Here is a 21,675-nt window from a genome sequence, read left to right as displayed (position 1 = left end):
ATTTCACCATCTATATAGTCAGTGTATGGGGGTACGTGGTATTTCACCATCTGTATAGTCAGTGTATGGGGGTACGTGGTATGTCACATCTGTATAGTCAGTGTATGGGGGGTACGTGGTATGTCACCATCTGTATAGTCAGTGTATGGGGGGTACGTGGTATTTCACCATCTATATAGTCAGTGTATGGGGGTACGTGGTATTTCACCATCTGTATAGTCAGTGTATGGGGGGTACGTGGTATGTCACATCTGTATAGTCAGTGTATGGGGGGTACGTGGTATGTCACCATCTGTATAGTCAGTGTATGGGGGGTACGTGGTATTTCACCATCTGTATAGTCAGTATATGGGGGTACGTGGTATTTCACCATCTGTATAGTCAGTATATGGGGGTACGTGGTATTTCACCATCTATTTATAAACTGACCCCAATAATGATGGACGGCTCTCTGTTTATAAACCACAATCATTAAAGGTGTTTCTGATTCATAATGTAAGGTTGTGTTGTCTCCCCTGTGGCCCCTTGTTGTCTTCCCTGTGGCCCCTTGTTGTCTCCCCTGTGGCCCCTTGTTGTCTCCCCTGTGGCCCCTTGTTGTATTCCTTGTGGCCCCTTGTTGTCTTCCCTGTGGCCCCTTGTTGTCTCCCCTGTGGCCCCTTGTTGTCTCCCCTGTGGCCCCTTGTTGTCTCCCCTGTGGCCCCTGGTTGTCTCCCCTGTGGCCCCTCAGTAACTTCTTCTATTTTCTCTTGTTTTACAGGCAGAGAGTCTCCTGGGAAGCTGGAAGGTTCCCGGTCTGTGACTCCCAGCGTCAGTTTTGCTCCGGTTTTTGTGAAAGGCCTCAGTGATCTCCAGGTGATGGATGGGAGTCAGGTTGTGATGAGCGTGGAAGTGACAGGTAATTCCGCTCCGTGCGAGCGACTGACTGCGCTGAACTGTAGGGGGTTTTCTGGAGAGGGGGCCCCGTGTGTGACACATGTCACTGATTTTCCTATCCCTTTGTGTAGTCAGAACCCCCGTTATCTGTGTGCAGTGGTCCGATCCATACAGGCCATCTCTCTCCTGCTGGATGCAGGATAGTGGAGCAGACCACTGATACCGGGGGTTATGACTACACAGTGAGATTCCATGTACTCCCCCTTTATGGCAGGTTCACGAATAGAAGTCCAGAACTACAGTGAAGACTGACACATACATTTTATATGCTATTTATGCTTTTCTGAAAGCAGGGTAACAACCCTTATGGTGGCTGTAATGGTGGTCGTCGCAGAGTGTCTGTTACCTGTGCAGGTGATTAGTACACCCCGGGTCACTGGTCTCTGCTGATTGGCTCTTTGCTCTGATTTAAGCCCATCCCCCGGCGGAGATTCTCTGGTTCCATAACGGTAATGAGATCCAGGAGACGGAAGATTTTCACTTTGAGCGGAGCGGCGACACCTTCTGCCTCTACATCCAGGAGGTGTTTCCCGAGGACACCGGCAAATACACCTGTGAGGCCTGGAACAGCCTGGGGCAGGCCCGGACGGAGGCCGCGCTGACCGTGCAAGGTGAGGAAACGTGTGTGCAGCCTGAACAACCACTCCCATCCTCCGCAGAACATCAAAAAGCAGTGCACCAGACACAGGTACCCCCATAACAGTGCACCAGACATAGGTACCCCCATAACAGTGCAACAGACACAGGTACCCCCATAACAGTGCAACAGACATAGGTACCCCCAACACAGTGCAACAGACACAGGTACCCCCATAACAGTGCAACAGACACAGGTACCCCCATAACAGTGCAACAGACATAGGTACCCCCATAACAGTGCACCAGACATAGGTACCCCCAACACAGTGCACCAGACACAGGTACCCCCATAACAGTGCAACAGACACAGGTACCCCCATAACAGTGCAACAGACACAGGTACCCCCATAACAGTGCAACAGACACAGGTACCCCCATAACAGTGCAACAGACACAGGTACCCCCAACACAGTGCAAGAGACACAGGTACCCCCATAACAGTGCACCAGACATAGGTACCCCCAACACAGTGCAAGAGACATAGGTACCCCCATAACAGTGCAACAGACACAGGTACCCCCATAACAGTGCACCAGACATAGGTACCTCAATAGCAGTGCAGCTACAGTGCACCAGACATAGGTACCCCCATAACAGTGCAAGAGACATAGGTACCCCCATAACAGTGCAAGAGACATAGGTACCCCCATAACAGTGCACCAGACATAGGTACCCCCATAACAGTGCAACAGACACAGGTACCCCCAACACAGTGCAACACACAGGTACCCCCATAACAGTGCACCAGACACAGGTACCCCCATAACAGTGCAACAGACACAGGTACCCCCATAACAGTGCACCAGACACAGGTACCCCCATAACAGTGCAACAGACACAGGTACCCCCATAACAGTGCAACAGACACAGGTACCCCCAACACAGTGCAAGAGACACAGGTACCCCCATAACAGTGCACCAGACATAGGTACCCCCAACACAGTGCAAGAGACATAGGTACCCCCATAACAGTGCAACAGACACAGGTACCCCCATAACAGTGCACCAGACATAGGTACCTCAATAGCAGTGCAGCTACAGTGCACCAGACATAGGTACCCCCATAACAGTGCAAGAGACATAGGTACCCCCATAACAGTGCAAGAGACATAGGTACCCCCATAACAGTGCAAGAGACATAGGTACCCCCATAACAGTGCAAGAGACATAGGTACCCCCATAACAGTGCACCAGACATAGGTACCCCCATAACAGTGCAACAGACACAGGTACCCCCAACACAGTGCAACACACAGGTACCCCCATAACAGTGCACCAGACACAGGTACCCCCCTAACAGTGCACCAGACACAGGTACCCCCAACACAGTGCAACAGACACAGGTTCCCCCATAACAGTGCACCAGACACAGGTTCCCCCATAACAGTGCAACAGACACAGGTTCCCCCATAACAGTGCACCAGACACAGGTTCCCCCATAACAGTGCACCAGACACAGGTACCCCCATAACAGTGCACCAGACACAGGTACCCCCATAACAGTGCACCAGACATAGGTACCCCCATAACAGTGCAACAGACACAGGTACCCCCATAACAGTGCAACAGACACAGGTACCTCAATAGCAGTGCAGCTACAGTGCACCAGACACAGGTTCCCCCATAACAGTGCACCAGACACAGGTTCCCCCATAACAGTGCACCAGACACAGGTACCCCCATAACAGTGCACCAGACACAGGTACCCCCATAACAGTGCACCAGACACAGGTACCCCCATAACAGTGCACCAGACACAGGTACCCCCATAACAGTGCACCAGACACAGGTACCCCCATAACAGTGCACCAGACATAGGTACCCCCATAACAGTGCACCAGACATAGGTACCCCCAACACAGTGCAACACACAGGTACCCCCATAACAGTGCACCAGACACAGGTACCCCCCTAACAGTGCACCAGACACAGGTACCCCCCTAACAGTGCACCAGACACAGGTACCCCCATAACAGTGCACCAGACACAGGTACCCCCATAACAGTGCAACAGACACAGGTACCCCTTCAATATTGTAGCAGACACTATGCCAAATACAGAAGCCTTCTAATATACCATCTAGAGACACCCCATAACAGTACCAAAATCGGGTATGGTAAACCCTGTGCAGTACGGTAAACCCTGCGCAGTACGGTATACCCTGCGCAGTACGGTATACCCTTTACAGTATGGTATACCCTTTACAGTACGGTATACCCTTTACAGTATGGTATACCCTGAGCAGTATGGTATACCCTGAGCAGTACGGTAAACCCTGAGCAGTACGGTTTACCCTGTGCAGTACGGTATACCCTGTACAGTACGGTATACCCTGTACAGTACGGTTTACCCTTTACAGTACGGTATACCCTGTAGAGTACGGTATACCCTGTAGAGTACAGTTTACCCTATGCAGTATGGTATACCCCGAGTAGTATGGTAAACCCTGTGCAGTACGGTATACCCTTTACAGTATGGTATACCCTTTACAGTATGGTATACCCTGAGCAGTACGGTAAACCCTGTGCAGTACGGTAAACCCTGAGCAGTACGGTATACCCTGTGCAGTACGGTATACCCTGAGCAGTATGGTATACCCTGAGCAGTACGGTTTACCCTGAGCAGTACGGTATACCCTGAGCAGTACGGTATACCCTGCGCAGTATGGTATACCCTGCGCAGTACGGTAAACCCTGAGCAGTACGGTATACCCTGTAGAGTATGGTTTACCCTATACAGTATGGTAAACCCTGTGCAGTACGGTAAACCCTGTGCAGTATGGTATACCCTGTGCAGTACGGTAAACCCTGTGCAGTACGGTATACCCTGAGCAGTATGGTATACCCTGAGCAGTACGGTATACCCTGTAGAGTATGGTTTACCCTATACAGTATGGTAAACCCTGAGCAGTACGGTATACCCTGCGCAGTACGGTATACCCTGAGCAGTACGATATACCCTGAGCAGTACGGTATACCCTGTACAGTACGGTTTACCCTTTACAGTACGGTTTACCCTTTACAGTATGGTATACCCTGTACAGTACGGTATACCCTGTAGAGTACGGTTTACCCTATACAGTATGGTATACCCCGAGCAGTATGGTATACCCTGAGCAGTACGGTATACCCTGTACAGTACGGTTTACCCTTTACAGTACGGTACACCCTGCGCAGTACGGTATACCCTGTAGAGTACGGTTTACCCTTTACAGTACGGTTTACCCTTTGCAGTGCGGTTTACCCTTTACAGTACGGTATACCCTGCGCAGTACGGTATACCCTGCACAGTACGGTATACCCTGCGCAGTATGGTAAACCCTGCGCAGTACGGTATACCCTGCGCAGTACGGTAAACCCTGCGCAGTACGGTAAACCCTGCGCAGTACGGTAAACCCTGCGCAGTACGGTAAACCCTGCGCAGTACGGTATACCCTTTACAGTACGGTATACCCTTTACAGTACGGTATACCCTGTAGAGTACGGTATACCCTGAGCAGTATGGTATACCCTGTACAGTACGGTTTACCCTTTACAGTACGGTTTACCCTTTACAGTATGGTATACCCTGTACAGTACGGTAAACCCTGCGCAGTACGGTATACCCTGTACAGTACGGTATACCCTGTACAGTACGGTTTACCCTTTACAGTATGGTATACCCTGAGCAGTATGGTATACCCTGTACAGTACGGTTTACCCTTTACAGTACGGTATACCCTGTAGAGTACGGTATACCCTGTAGAGTACGGTATACCCTGTAGAGTATGGTTTACCCTATACAGTATGGTATACCCTGTGCAGTACGGTAAACCCTGTGCAGTACGGTAAACCCTGAGCAGTACGGTAAACCCTGCGCAATACGGTATACCCTGCGCAGTACGGTAAACCCTGCGCAGTACGGTATACCCTGCGCAGTACGGTATACCCTGCGCAGTACGGTAAACCCTGCGCAGTACGGTAAACCCTGCGCAGTACGGTATACCCTGAGCAGTACGGTAAACCCTGAGCAGTACGGTATACCCTGCGCAGTACGGTATACCCTGCGCAGTACGGTAAACCCTGAGCAGTACGGTATACCCTGCGCAGTATGGTATACCCTGCGCAGTACGGTAAACCCTGAGCAGTACGGTATACCCTGCGCAGTACGGTATACCCTGCGCAGTACGGTATACCCTAAGCAGTACGGTTTACCCTGCGCAGTACGGTAAACCCTGCCTAGTACGGTAAACCCTGCGCAGTACGGTATACCCTGCGCAGTACGGTAAACCCTGCGCAGTACGGTAAACCCTGCGCAGTACGGTTTACCCTGCGCAGTACGGTAAACCCTGCGCAGTACGGTAAACCCTGCGCAGTACGGTATACCCTGCGCAGTACGGTATACCCTGCGCAGTACGGTAAACCCTGCGCAGTACGGTATACCCTGCGCAGTACGGTATACCCTGCGCAGTACGGTTTACCCTGCGCAGTACGGTAAACCCTGCCTAGTACGGTAAACCCTGAGCAGTACGGTAAACCCTGCGCAGTACGGTAAACCCTGCGCAGTACGGTAAACCCTGCCTAGTACGGTAAACCCTGCGCAGTACGGTAAACCCTGCCTAGTACGGTAAACCCTGCCTAGTACGGTAAACCCTGCGCAGTACGGTAAACCCTGCGCAGTACGGTAAACCCTGCGCAGTACGGTAAACCCTGCGCAGTTGCCATCTTCCCCATGTTGGCTGCAGTGTAGCCTCTGGGCCGGGGGGAATCTCTTCAGTGACCGTTCCTGGTGTCAGTAGTCGGAGATTTGCTCTCTAATGAAATGTCTCATCTTGTGTTGTCTCAGAGCCGCAGGAGGGCACTCAGCCCTGGTTCAATAGCAGTGCAGCTACAGTGCACCAGACACAGGTTCCCCCATAACAGTGCACCAGACACAGGTTCCCCCATAACAGTGCACCAGACACAGGTACCCCCATAACAGTGCACCAGACACAGGTACCCCCATAACAGTGCACCAGACACAGGTACCCCCATAACAGTGCACCAGACACAGGTACCCCCATAACAGTGCACCAGACACAGGTACCCCCATAACAGTGCACCAGACACAGGTACCCCCATAACAGTGCACCAGACATAGGTACCCCCATAACAGTGCACCAGACATAGGTACCCCCAACACAGTGCACCAGACACAGGTACCCCCATAACAGTGCACCAGACACAGGTACCCCCCTAACAGTGCACCAGACACAGGTACCCCCCTAACAGTGCACCAGACACAGGTACCCCCATAACAGTGCACCAGACACAGGTACCCCCATAACAGTGCAACAGACACAGGTACCCCTTCAATATTGTAGCAGACACTATGCCAAATACAGAAGCCTTCTAATATACCATCTAGAGACACCCCATAACAGTACCAAAATCGGGTATGGTAAACCCTGTGCAGTACGGTAAACCCTGCGCAGTACGGTATACCCTTTACAGTATGGTATACCCTGAGCAGTACGGTATACCCTTTACAGTATGGTATACCCTGAGCAGTATGGTATACCCTGAGCAGTACGGTAAACCCTGAGCAGTACGGTTTACCCTGTGCAGTACGGTATACCCTGTACAGTACGGTATACCCTGTACAGTACGGTTTACCCTTTACAGTACGGTATACCCTGTAGAGTACGGTATACCCTGTAGAGTACAGTTTACCCTATACAGTATGGTATACCCCGAGTAGTATGGTAAACCCTGTGCAGTACGGTATACCCTTTACAGTATGGTATACCCTTTACAGTATGGTATACCCTGAGCAGTACGGTAAACCCTGTGCAGTACGGTAAACCCTGTGCAGTACGGTATACCCTGAGCAGTACGGTATACCCTGAGCAGTATGGTATACCCTGAGCAGTATGGTATACCCTGAGCAGTACGGTTTACCCTGAGCAGTACGGTATACCCTGAGCAGTACGGTATACCCTGCGCAGTATGGTATACCCTGCGCAGTACGGTAAACCCTGAGCAGTACGGTATACCCTGTAGAGTATGGTTTACCCTATACAGTATGGTATACCCTGTGCAGTACGGTAAACCCTGTGCAGTACGGTAAACCCTGTGCAGTACGGTATACCCTGAGCAGTATGGTATACCCTGAGCAGTACGGTATACCCTGTAGAGTATGGTTTACCCTATACAGTATGGTAAACCCTGAGCAGTACGGTATACCCTGCGCAGTACGGTATACCCTGAGCAGTACGGTATACCCTGAGCAGTACGGTATACCCTGTACAGTACGGTTTACCCTTTACAGTACGGTTTACCCTTTACAGTATGGTATACCCTGTACAGTACGGTATACCCTGTACAGTACGGTTTACCCTTTACAGTACGGTTTACCCTATACAGTATGGTATACCCCGAGCAGTATGGTATACCCTGAGCAGTACGGTATACCCTGTACAGTACGGTTTACCCTTTACAGTACGGTACACCCTGCGCAGTACGGTATACCCTGTAGAGTACGGTTTACCCTTTACAGTACGGTTTACCCTTTGCAGTGCGGTTTACCCTTTACAGTACGGTATACCCTGCGCAGTACGGTATACCCTGCACAGTACGGTATACCCTGCGCAGTATGGTAAACCCTGCGCAGTACGGTATACCCTGCGCAGTACGGTATACCCTGCGCAGTACGGTAAACCCTGCGCAGTACGGTAAACCCTGCGCAGTACGGTATACCCTGCGCAGTACGGTAAACCCTGCGCAGTACGGTTTACCCTGCGCAGTACGGTAAACCCTGCGCAGTACGGTAAACCCTGCGCAGTACGGTATACCCTGCGCAGTACGGTATACCCTGCGCAGTACGGTAAACCCTGCGCAGTACGGTATACCCTGCGCAGTACGGTATACCCTGCGCAGTACGGTTTACCCTGCGCAGTACGGTAAACCCTGCCTAGTACGGTAAACCCTGAGCAGTACGGTAAACCCTGCGCAGTACGGTAAACCCTGCCTAGTACGGTAAACCCTGCGCAGTACGGTAAACCCTGCGCAGTACGGTAAACCCTGCCTAGTACGGTAAACCCTGCCTAGTACGGTAAACCCTGCGCAGTACGGTAAACCCTGCGCAGTACGGTAAACCCTGCGCAGTACGGTATACCCTGCGCAGTACGGTTTACCCTGCGCAGTACGGTAAACCCTGCCTAGTACGGTAAACCCTGAGCAGTACGGTAAACCCTGCGCAGTACGGTAAACCCTGCCTAGTACGGTAAACCCTGCGCAGTACGGTAAACCCTGCGCAGTACGGTTAACCCTGCCTAGTACGGTAAACCCTGCCTAGTACGGTAAACCCTGCGCAGTACGGTAAACCCTGCGCAGTACGGTATACCCTGCGCAGTACGGTAAACCCTGCGCAGTTGCCATCTTCCCCATGTTGGGTGCAGTGTAGCCTCTGGGCCGGGGGGAATCTCTTCAGTGACCGTTCCTGGTGTCAGTAGTCGGAGATTTGCTCTCTAATGAAATGTCTCATCTTGTGTTGTCTCAGAGCCGCAGGAGGGCACTCAGCCCTGGTTCATCAGCAAACCCAAACCGATGGTGTTAGTGCCCGGGCAGAGCGCGCTGGTCTCCTGTGCCATCGCTGGAGATCCCTTCCCTGAGGTTCACTGGATGAAGGATGGCCGTGAGCTGAGCGACGGCGAGGTCCTGCAGGATGAAGACGTCTTCACATTAATCCTGAGGAGCGTCCGAGAGGAAGACGCCGGAGTCTATGAAGTCCTCCTGAAGTAAGAGCCTCCTCCCTGTGATAAGCAGACGCCACCTGATAAGCGTCCACCATCTAGGGCAGAGTGTGCGCCTTCTCTTCTGACATCTTCGGACAGTATGTGAGGCGTGTAACACGTCAGAACGTAAAGTGCACGGGAATCAAACATGGCGTCTTGTTGACTTTGCTCGTCCTCCATTAGGGCACAGCATTGGTCACTGACTTCAGCCGGCCGCATTGTTTATGGGAGGCGACTTTCACACGTGCGTTGTTGTTTTCCGGTATTGAGATCCGGCAGAAGATCTCAATACCGGAAAAAAACGTTTCTGTTTGATCCTCTTGCATTCTGAATGGAAAGAGATCCGTTCTGGCAGCATTCCGTTTTGTGTCTAGTCATTAAAACAGGAAAAACGGATACGGCACTGAAAACAATGTAAGTCAATGGTGATGGATCCGTTTTTTTTTAGCAGCCTTAAAAACCGGATCCGTCATCCACTGACTTTCAATGTATTTAGTGATGGATCCATTTTTTCCCTTTTGATTTCACACAACCTCATCCTAACGGAACGGATGCATCCTGATGTGCAAAATCAAAACGGATCCGTTTAATTCCAGTATTGAGATCCTCTGCCGGATTTACAACGCAAGTGTGAAAATAGCCTAAGGTATTCAGAAATTATATAAACTACAGCGGAAAATGAGGATTATCAGGATCCGGCTACATATAGACTGAGAGGGGCGGCCTCAATAATGGGCGGTCCCAGTGCAGCAGCACAGAGTATTTCAGTTCAGCCCTATCCTGCCTGACCACATATGGCACTGTCTGTATTCCTCTTACCAGGTCATGTGACTTCCTGGGGTATCTGTAGAAGGGGGGATGTTATGCTGCTAGGCCACCTGACCTCTGGGACCCCCACCCCGTTTTCCCTGCACGTTCTGCCCTGGCAGCCTTAATTGTTTAACCCTTTTAGGCTACTTTCACACTTGCGGCAGAGGGTTCTGGCAGGCAGTTCCATCGCAATCGGATGGCATTTGTCAGAAGAATCCGGATGCGGATCCGTCTGACAAATGCATTGAAATACCGTATCCGTCTCTCCCGTGTCATCCGGAAAAACGTATCCGGTATTTATTTATTTTTGCACTTTTAAAGGTCTGTGCATGCGCAGACTGGAAAACCGTATCAGTTTTGCTGGAACAATTAATGCCGGATCCAGCACTAAGGCATTCCGACAAGTGTTCAGGATTTTTGGCCGGAGAGGGAATTGCAGCACGCCGCGGTATTTTCTCCGGCCCAAAAACGTTAGAGGGACTGAACTGATGCATCCTGAACGGATTGTTCTCCATTCAGAAAGCATTAGGATAAAACTGATCCGTTCTTTTCCGATATTGAGCCCCGAGGACGGAACTCAACACCGGAAAAGAAAACCGCTAGTGTGAAAGTACCCTTATATATGCTTGCTGTCAGGGAATAGGAACATTAATTGTTTACATCCAGAGACTGCAGACCCATCCTGACCTGGGGGTTTGCTACAGTTGTATGCAGTCTAGACAAACACAGCAGCACCCTTTTTCCCTAGACCTCTGAGGGTTTGTTACAATGTATTAGTGCAGGTGAGAACTTTCCGTCTGTGTTGCTGTTGTGTTCAGTGCCGGCAGTCCTATGTCAATACGATACAATTGTAACAGGCCTTTAGCTGTGCGAGCAGAACCAGGCCAGAACAGGTTTCCATTCAATGAAAAAAGCAGGGATCTTAAATAGTGATTAAAGGAATATTCTGGTTAAAGGGGACAACTATTAGATTGGTGAGGGTCCTACCACAGGGAGCCCCACTAATCACGAGGGCCCCATACCCCCCCAAAAACAAACAGATTGGCTGGATGGGCATGCACTCCATTCATTTCCATGGCAGTTCTGGAGATCTGAGCTGTAGGACCCCCGCCTAGGTTCCGCAGAGGACGGCGCCTAGGTTCCGCAGAGGCCGGCGCCTAGGTTCCGCAGAGGCCGGCGCCTAGGTTCCGCAGAGGCCGGCGCCTAGGTTCCGCAGAGGCGCATCAAGCGTCAGCGCAGGGTTCTTAATAAATGACCCCACAAGGGTATTCGTGCTTGAATTTTCATGGTCACTGGTCTGGCCCCAACCCTTTAATCAGTTTAATCGCCCGCTCCATTATGCTGCTCAGCAGTCCCATGTAAACATAGAGCTTTTCTAAATTAAGTTCTTCTGTAAAATCTGGGTTCATAGTAGGAGGAGCTTCTGTCGGCTGCTCGATGGGGGAGGGGTTATGTAGAGGAAATGTATTAAAAAAAAAGAAAAAAGACACCTCCTTTAAGCGGACACCCCCTTTAATAAGAGAGTAAGAATATCTCATTGCTCCGTGCACACAGCGGTGTCAGGGGAAGTGCGGATAAATGAGGCGCAGAGTATTGCGCGGTTACATTGTATTATTAATTAGCAGCTGTAGGATGTGGGGTCGGAGCCCCTCTCCCGGGATATAAAGCTCTCGGATACGCGGGGCTGAGCTTCCTCGCTGCTCGGGGAATCTGCTGGAAAAGAACTTAATATGGTATTGATTGTGCGCCTCGTCTGTGAGTGCGATAAAACATTAGTGATCCATTATGTTCCATGTATCTCTTTGAAGGCAGCGAGGTGCTGGTCTCTGTGACGGAGGCATTTGCCCGGAGGCACGTCCTCTCCGCAGACAGGAATACGTTCTCCACACCATATATGGCGACACTTTTAAGTTTTTAACATAAACGAGGGCGGGGGGGGGGGGGGGGGGGGGGGGTTGGGGTTGGGTGCTCGCTGGATGCTGCGCTGCTTCAGTGGAAAAATCGGGGGCCCGAATAAAAACTTTCCTGAATGTGAAGGGGGGGGCAGTTCTGGGGGGGTTAATCATGAAACTTAACATGGAGCAGAACATGAACCTGGACAGCGGCAGCCCGTCCCGCAGATAGACCGGATCAGGGCATCTCATGGCGGCAGGTGCAGACGTCTTCTGCAGAGAACCCTGAAGTCTCTCCAGCAGCAGAGAATGCCCTATAGATATCCATTCGTGTCTCCCCCCGTACATCCATGAGTGCACTGATTACTTCTTAATTTATATGTATAAAGCCTCATTCACACGTCAGTGTGATTTCCATCAGTGATCGTGAGCCAAAACCAGGTGTGCAGCCTCCACAGACATGAGGTATAAGAGAAAGAGCTGCACCTGTTCTGGTTTCGGCTCAAAATCACTGATGGAAATCACTGACCAAACACTGACGTGAGCTCCAAATCCCCTACAGAGGCATAAAGTTATATGTAATGCCTACAGCCACCACCAGATGGAGCTGAGTGGAGTTCACTGTATACTCAGCTCCCCCTAGTGGTGGCTGCAGGGGGCATCCTTTTATTATGTAACTCCATGTCTATGCAGGGGATTGGGAACTCTGTAGAAAATGGATCTGAGTGTTATGTGCTATATTGTAAGAATATTCAGCACAGAAGGTGAAATGTAAAAACACTGTAATTATGAAAGGTGGAGTATCACTTTAAACCCATTTGGTTATCGTCTGTAATTAATGCTGCCAAGTGCAGCTTTTATCGGAGCTATGCGGAGCTATGCGGAGCTGTTTGCACAGTCCTCACACTGTAGTTACCCTGCTGCTGCTGATATCATAGAGAACGCCTGTGTCACCTTGAAGATTTCAGCTCTGCAGGCAGAATCTGCTTTTGACTGTTGTCTCTGCAGAGACGATACAGTGCTGGTCAGAGATAGAGAATCCATGTCACCGGCAGACGTGGTGATTGGGGTTAAGTGCAGTCTCCCCTGAACCTTCAGGTTTTGAGTGATGTTGGGTTTTTAATTCTGTCCTGGATCATAAACCACAAAATCGTTCCAACTTCTCGTTCCCAGAAACAACTTGTTCTGAGATGATCCAAGAACGGCGGAGGTATTAACCTCTTCCGTGCTGAACATCTGCAGAGCCGCTGTGCTGTGGGTGGGAACGTTGAGTTCTGCAATACGGACAGAGCCATGAACCTATCACGGGGAGTCAGGGCTGCGAATAAACTGTGCTATTGTTCAGAGACCGCGAGAAACGTTTGGTTACATTTTCTGACATTAAATAGTTTTTCCTCAGGATACAAAATTCCCCTTTGTTTGATTGCAGGAACATGGTGGGTGAATGCAGCTGCCAGGTGCCCGTGATGCTGCAGGAGGACGAGCTCGCAGGCAGGGCGCTCACACAGTAAGTCACCGCGGGTTCTCTGGACGAGCGGCTGCTATTTCTGCCCTGCTAATTCTCTTCCCTCTCAGACCTATGAGCCCCTAATCCCCCAAATGTGACCTATCCGCAGACAGCCGGGGACTGGGGCCGGAGAGCTTTTTTTTTGGCAGTTTCCCTTATAAGGCCACTGAAGTCATCACTGATGCAATAAAGCGATGGCCTCGCATCCTTCACATCGCTCTCTCCTCCCCTAGGACTTTTCTTCCCTGCTCACAATTTGTTTGATTTGAAAGCCAAACCTCCCTAAGTGCCTCTCTCTCGTTCCTCTCGCTGACACTTAGGCAAAGGGAGCAGCCGGGCTTTTCAGAAAGAGATGGATGTGGACCTGACAGTGCACTAAGGATTGGAGGTTTGACCCACAGAGCTGACGATCAAGAGAGCATCCGTGGTGTACTCAAGAGGAGAATAGAGATTAAAGAACGTACAGAGGAAAAGCTCCGGAAGCAAGAAGCTGAGCAGCTGGACTTCCGTAATCTGCTGGGAAAGAAGGTGACCACCAGAACCGTTTCTGAGGAGAACCTTAAAGACGTCTCGGCCGATCAGATGGACTTCAGAGCCAACCTTCAGCGACAGGTCAAGCCGAAGTCCTCGTTGGAGGATGAGCGCAAAGTCAATAGCCCACAGCAGGTGGATTTCCGATCAGTATTGGGAAAAAAGACTCCTGTCTCAAAGCCCCCTGTAGTGGAAAAAGTTGTAGCCAAACCCGCCACCCCCGACTTCAGGTCAGTCCTAGGAAATAAGAAGAAAGTGCCAACCGAGAATGGAAACGCCAACGGCAACAGCACTGAGCCCCACGAAAACGCAGAGCCGTTCAGCAGAGAGGACAAACTGAAGCCGCTGGTCAAAAATGAAAAGCCAAAGCCTGCTGTCAAGGAGGAAATTCTGAAGCCGGTGATCAGTCTGGAGAAAACAAAGTCTCCGTTCGCCCAGGAAAAAGCCAAACCTCTGGCCGTGAAGGACGAGAAGCCGAAACCTGGCGCCAAGGAGGAGAATGCGAAGCCAGTGGTCAACCAGGAAAAGGCGAAACCCCCGACCAAAGATGACAATGCAAAACCAGTGGTCAACCAGGAAAAGGCGAAACCCCCGACCAAAGATGACAATGCAAAACCAGTGGTCAACCAGGAAAAGGCGAAACCCCCGACCAAAGATGACAATGCAAAACCAGTGGTCAACCAGGAAAAGGCGAAAGTGACAGTCAATGAAGAAATTGCAAAACCAGCAGTAAACCAGGAAAAAGCAAAGCCCTCAGGAAAGGAGGAGAAGTTAAAAGCTGCAGCCAATGAAGAAAGCACCAGACCCCCAGTCAAGGAAGATGCTGTTAAGCCCTCCGCGGTGGAGGAGAACTCCAAACCTGCCGCCAAGGAGGAGCAGGTTGAGCAGAACTGTGTGTCCGTGGTGGATGGAGAAGTGACTGTAGAGAGTCCGGTGGGAACTCGACCTGTGTTCTCCGAGGTCTTACAAGATGCCAAGTTGGTGGATGGAGACAAGCTGGCTCTACAGTGCCGGGTCACCTCAGAGCCACCACCAACCATCACGTGGACTCTCAATGGAAAAGTCATAAAGTCATCAAAATTCATTGTGCTCGCTCAGGAAGGTAATTATGAGCATGTCTCCCTTGGTGTGAGAGCCCTGTCCCCCCCTTGGTGTGAGAGCCCTGTCCCCCCCTTGGGGTGAGAGCCCTGTCCCTCTTTGGGGTGAGAGCCCTGTCCCCCCCTTGGTGTGAGAGCCCTGTCCCTCTTTGGGGTGAGAGCCCTGTCCCCCCCTTGGGGTGAGAGCCCTGTCCCTCTTTGGGGTGAGAGCCCTGTCCCCCCTTTGGGGTGAGAGCCCTGTCCCCCCCTTGGTGTGAGAGCCCTGTCCCCCCCTTGGGGTGAGAGCCCTGTCCCTCTTTGGGGTGAGAGCCCTGTCCCCCCCTTGGTGTGAGAGCCCTGTCCCCCCCTTGGTGTGAGAGCCCTGTCCCCCCCTTGGTGTGAGAGCCCTGTCCCCCCCTTGGGGTGAGAGCCCTGTCCCTCTTTGGGGTGAGAGCCCTGTCCCCCCCTTGGTGTGAGAGCCCTGTCCCCCCCTTGGGGTGAGAGCCCTGTCCCTCTTTGGGGTGAGAGCCCTGTCCCCCCCTTGGTGTGAGAGCCCTGTCCCTCTTTGGGGTGAGAGCCCTGTCCCCCCCTTGGGGTGAGAGCCCTGTCCCTCTTTGGGGTGAGAGCCCTGTCCCCCCCTTGGGGTGAGAGCCCTGTCCCCCCCTTGGTGTGAGAGCCCTGTCCCCCCCTTGGGGTGAGAGCCCTGTCCCCCCCTTGGGGTGAGAGCCCTGTCCCCCCCTTGGTGTGAGAGCCCTGTCCCCCCCTTGGTGTGAGAGCCCTGTCCCCCCCTTGGTGTGAGAGCCCTGTCCCCCCCTTGGTGTGAGAGCCCTGTCCCCCCCTTGGGGTGAGAGCCCTGTCCTTTTTTGGGGTGAGAGCCCTGTCCTCCCCTTGGTGTGAGAGCCCTGTCCCTCTTTGGGGTGAGAGCCCTGTCCCCCTTGGTGGGAAAGTGCATCTCATGTCATGTGAATTGTAATGAGCTCACCTTGCCTGACTGTTTCATTGTAAAATGAGAAAATTTAGCAATTTCCTGCTTGCTTTAAATGAATGCAAATGTACAGAAGCTGACAACCCACCCTGATGTAATACTTCTCACAGATTTGTTACAATGTATCAATGTAAATAATCCTCTGAGGTAAACAGTCAGCAGCACAAATCTCCCTTCTGTCCCCTGAAAGTTTGTTACATTTCCCCTGCAACATTGTATCACTCTGGAGTCCAGGCTGTTTACCGACTGAATACAATTGTAACAAGTCCTCAGCTGTGAGCAGTATTATCTATGTATTCTTTGGCTGCATGCAGATATCTTAAACAATGCAGTCAAACAGTAAATATTATACCAGCAACAGCAAAAGATCTGTGACCCTGTGAAGTCTGTTGGGAGTTGTAGTACAATAAGCAGAGCAGGTGTGATGATTCTCCATGTACATGACTCTTACTTGGGGCATCTTACACATTACCGGTGACTTCGGCTGTCATGTGCCAGGAGGGGTTAATATGCCTGGTAGTGGGGGGGTAGTGTGTTTGGGGGCTTGTCGCTGAGACCCCGTTTCTTGGTTCCTCTCTCTCGGCACATTCTTCTCGGGGGAGGGGGATCCGCTCTTTCCCACAGTAAAGTTGTGTAATAAATTGTGATCCTTGTTTTATAGTCTGAGCTGCTGCCAGGTCACTGCGTGTCTGACACTGCTGCTGTGTCGTCTCAGTGTATGACCCGCCGAAACCCTCGGCAGGCTCTTTCAGTGTGGTATCAGGTGATGTTAGTATGCTGGCAGAATGGAGACCTTTGTGGGAGGCAGAGGCCAGTCTGTCTCCACAGGGTTAAATGTGTGAGAATCAGACTGTCCCCCAAGGGCCACAAGTCATTCTGTGGTTCGCAGGCCAGCTGAGAGCCCATCACTAATGGCAGAGCATCCATATCAGAGATCCTACCAGAGGTGCTCCCTGCACAGGGCCGTCGCTGACAGAGGTGCTCCCTGCACAGGGCCGTCACTGACAGAGGTGCTCCCTGCACAGGGCCGTCGCTGACAGAGGTGCTCCCTGCACAGGGCCGTCACTGACAGAGGTGCTCCCTGCACAGGGCCGTCACTGACAGAGGTGCTCCCTGCACAGGGCCGTCGCTGACAGAGGTGCTCCCTGCACAGGGCCGTCACTGACAGAGGTGCTCCCTGCACAGGGCCGTCGCTGACAGAGGTGCTCCCTGCACAGGGCCGTCGCTGACAGAGGGGCTCCCTGCACAGGGCCGTCGCTGACAGAGGGGCTCCCTGCACAGGGCCGTCGCTGACAGAGGGGCTCCCTGCACAGGGCCGTCGCTGACAGAGGTGCTCCCTGCACAGGGCCGTCACTGACAGAGGTGCTCCCTGCACAGGGCCGTCACTGACAGAAGTACTCCCTGTCTTCACTGCAGTTCTGTAATTCTTTTCATGAACTAGGAAGCTCAGTATGAACAGATACAGATATAGGGAGAAAGCCAGTATAAACCCAGATTATCAGAAACATGGCCTTATCTATTCTACTGGCAGAACAGTGAGTGCAGCTCTGGAGTATTATACAGGATGTAACTCAGGTTCAGTACAGGATAAGTAATGTATGTACACAGTGACTGCACCAGCAGAATAGTGAGTGCAGCTCTGGAGTATAATACAGGATGTAACTCAGGATCAGTACAGGATAAGTAATGTATGTACATAGTGACTGCACTAGCAGAATAGTGAGTGCAGCTCTGGAGTATAATACAGGATGTAACTCAGGATCAGTACAGGATAAGTAATGTATGTACACAGTGACTGCACCAGCAGAATAGTGAGTGCAGCTCTGGAGTATAATACAGGATGTAACTCAGGATCAGTACAGGATAAGTAATGTATGTACACAGTGACTCCGTTGTTTATGTAGGATGTGTTGTGCAGTGGGATCAGACTTCTTTTTGTTGGGGGTGTTTATATGTTCAGTGTATATTTCAGTGTCGGCAGCAGAGATGAGTATTAGTTTTCTCCCCTCTTTGCTCTGGGAGGATATATATTCTGGTATCGCAGTATCACAATGTCTCAAGAAATTAAGACTCTTAAAGGAAACTTTATTTGCATTTTTCTTTTTTCTGCAGTTTTCTGGATGCAGGCTGCAGTGTAAAGAATGGAGGTTTCCATTCTAGTTGTCCTAGTTACATTAGGTGTCCCATCTATATATGTCATATAATTACTTTCTTTCCTTGTCTATGTTAAGTATACCCGTTTTATGTTCCTAGATGGCATCGATGATAAAATCCTCCATCTCAGTGGCACATTCCCACACTCCAAAGAAATACAGATAGGGAGCTTAGATTGTGAGCTCCTCTTGGGACAGCGTGATGAGAATGTCTGTTCAGTGCTGTGGAATATGTCAGTGATATATATGTGATGAGAATGTCTGTACAGCGCTGTGGAATATGTCAGTGATATATAAGTGATGAGAATGTCTGTACAGCGCTGTGGAATATGTCAGTGATATATAAGTGATGAGAATGTCTGTACAGCGCTGTGGAATATGTCAGTGATATATAAGTGATGAGAATGTCTGTACAGCGCTGTGGAATATGTCAGTGATATATAAGGGATGAGAATGTCTGTACAGTGCTGTGGAATATGTCAGTGATATATAAGTGATGAGAATGTCTGTACAGCGCTGTGGAATATGTCAGTGATATATAAGGGATGAGAATGTCTGTACAGCGCTGTGGAATATGTCAGTGATATATAAGGGATGAGAATGTCTGTACAGCGCTGTGGAATATGTCAGTGATATATAAGTGATGGGAATGTCTGTACAGCGCTGTGGAATATGTCAGTGATATAGAAGTGATGAGAATGTCTGTACAGCGCTGTGGAATATGTCAGTGATATATAAGTGATGGGAATGTCTGTACAGCGCTGTGGAATATGTCAGTGATATATAAGTGATGAGAATGTCTGTACAGTGCTGTGGAATATGTCAGCGATATATAAGGGATGAGAATGTCTGTACAGTGCTGTGGAATATGTCAGAGATATATAAGTGATGAGAATGTCTGTACAGCGCTGTGGAATATGTCAGTGATATATAAGTGATGAGAATGTCTGTACAGTGCTGTGGAATATGTCAGCGATATATAAGGGATGAGAATGTCTGTACATTGCTGTGGAATATGTCAGTGATATATAAGTGATGAGAATGTCTGTACAGCGCTGTGGAATATGTCAGTGATATATAAGTGATGAGAATGTCTGTACAGCGCTGTGGAATATGTCAGTGATATATAAGTGATGAGAATGTCTGTACAGTGCTGTGGAATATGTCAGCGATATATAAGGGATGAGAATGTCTGTACAGCGCTGTGGAATATGTCAGAGATATATAAGTGATGAGAATGTCTGTACAGCGCTGTGGAATATGTCAGTGATATATAAGTGATGAGAATGTCTGTACAGTGCTGTGGAATATGTCAGCGATATATAAGGGATGAGAATGTCTGTACATTGCTGTGGAATATGTCAGTGATATATAAGTGATGAGAATGTCTGTACAGCGCTGTGGAATATGTCAGTGATATACAGTACAACCAAAAGTTTGGACACACCTTCTCATTCAAAGAGTTTTCTTTATTTTCATGACTATGAAGGCATCAAAACTATGAATTAACACATGTGGAATTATATACATAACAAACAAGTGTGAAACAACTGAAAATATGTCATATTCTAGGTTCTTCAAAGTAGCCACCTTTTGCTTTGATTACTGCTTTGCACACTCTTGGCATTCTCTTGATGAGCTTCAAGAGGTAGTCCCCTGAAATGGTTTTCCAACAGTCTTGAAGGAGTTCCCAGAGATGCTTAGCACTTGTTGGCCCTTTTGCCTTCACTCTGCGGTCCAGCTCACCCCAAACCATCTCGATTGGGTTCAGGTCCGGTGACTGTGGAGGCCAGGTCATCTGGCTCAGCACCCCATCACTCTCCTTCATGGTCAAATAGCCCTTACTTTCAAAGTTTTCCCAATTTTTCGGCTGACTGACTGACCTTCATTTCTTAAAGTAATGATGGCCACTCGTTTTTCTTTACTTAGCTGCTTTTTTCTTGCCATAATACAAATTCTAACAGTCTAGTCAGTAGGACTATCAGCTGTGTATCCACCTGACTTCTCCTCAACGCAACTGATGGTCCCAACCCCATTTATAAGGCAAGAAATCCCACTTATTAAACCTGACAGGGCACACCTGTGAAGTGAAGACCATTTCAGGGGACTACCTCTTGAAGCTCATCAAGAGAATGCCAAGAGTGTGCAAAGCAGTAATCAAAGCAAAAGGTGGCTACTTTGAAGAACCTAGAATATGACATATTTTCAGTTGTTTCACACTTGTTTGTTATGTATATAATTCCATATGTGTTAATTCATAGTTTTGATGCCTTAAGTGTGAATCTACAATTTTCATAGTCATGAAAATAAAGAAAACTCTTTGAATGAGAAGGTGTGTCCAAACTTTTGGTCTGTACTGTATAAGTGATGAGAATGTCTGTACAGTGCTGTGGAATATGTCAGTGATATATAAGTGATGAGAATGTCAGTACAGCGCTGTGGAATATGTCAGTGATATATAAGTGATGGGAATGTCTGTACAGCGCTGTGGAATATGTCAGTGATATATTAGTGATGGGAATGTCTGTACAGCGCTGTGGAATATGTCAGTGATATATAAGTGATGAGAATGTCTGTACAGCTCTGTGGAATATGTCAGAGATATATAAGTGATGGGAATGTCTGTACAGCGCTGTGGAATATGTCAGTGATATATAAGTGATGAAAATGTCTGTACAGCGCTGTGGAATATGTCAGTGATATATAAGTGATGGGAATGTCTGTACAGCGCTGTGGAATATGTCAGTGATATATTAGTGATGGGAATGTCTGTACAGCGCTGTGGAATATGTCAGTGATATATAAGTGATGAGAATGTCTGTACAGCTCTGTGGAATATGTCAGAGATATATAAGTGATGGGAATGTCTGTACAGCGCTGTGGAATATGTCAGTGATATATAAGTGATGGGAATGTCTGTACAGCGCTGTGGAATATGTCAGTGATATATAAGTGATGAGAATGTCTGTACAGCGCTGTGGAATATGTCAGTGATATATTAGTGATGGGAATGTCTGTACAGCGCTGTGGAATATGTCAGTGATATATAAGTGATGAGAATGTCTGTACAGCGCTGTGGAATATGTCAGTGATATATATGTGATGAGAATGTCTGTACAGAGCTGTGGAATATGTCAGTGATATATAAGTGATGAGAATGTCTGTACAGCGCTGTGGAATATGTCAGTGATATATAAGTGATGAGAATGTCTGTACAGCGCTGTGGAATATGTCAGTGATATATAAGTGATAGGAATGTCTGTACAATGCTGTGGAATATGTCAGTGATATATAAGTGATGGGAATGTCTGTACAGCGCTGTGGAATATGTCAGTGATATATAAGTGATGAGAATGTCTGTACAGAGCTGTGGAATATGTCAGTGATATATAAGTG

The 21,675-nt window shown here is 49.5% G+C and overlaps 1 protein-coding gene across 10 annotated transcripts in view; it reads left to right on the top strand.

Moving 5' to 3' along the window:
* The window catches only part of MYLK (myosin light chain kinase), a 156,897-nt gene that overhangs the window by 83,481 nt on the left and 51,741 nt on the right, over positions 1-21,675 (top strand). For 9 of the 10 annotated variants that reach the window (XR_005780541.1, XR_005780540.1, XR_005780538.1 and 6 more), the window contains exons 12-16: positions 758-895; positions 1,347-1,544; positions 9,091-9,328; positions 13,457-13,534; positions 13,855-15,167. Coding sequence is in view for 5 of the 10 variants with exons in the window: in XM_040440697.1 (XP_040296631.1) it covers positions 758-895; positions 1,347-1,544; positions 9,091-9,328; positions 13,457-13,534; positions 13,855-15,167 (1,965 nt within the window). In the remaining 5 variants the exon portion in view is untranslated. The remainder of the gene's footprint in view (positions 1-757; positions 896-1,346; positions 1,545-9,090; positions 9,329-13,456; positions 13,535-13,854; positions 15,168-21,675) is intronic. The other variant, XM_040440698.1, reaches the window with a different exon arrangement.

This window comes from Bufo bufo, chromosome 7, assembly GCF_905171765.1.
Source record: "Bufo bufo chromosome 7, aBufBuf1.1, whole genome shotgun sequence".
NCBI classification, from domain to species: Eukaryota; Metazoa; Chordata; class Amphibia; order Anura; family Bufonidae; genus Bufo; species Bufo bufo.
Note: the sequence above shows the minus strand (reverse complement) of the source record. Positions and strands in the feature narration are given on the sequence as shown.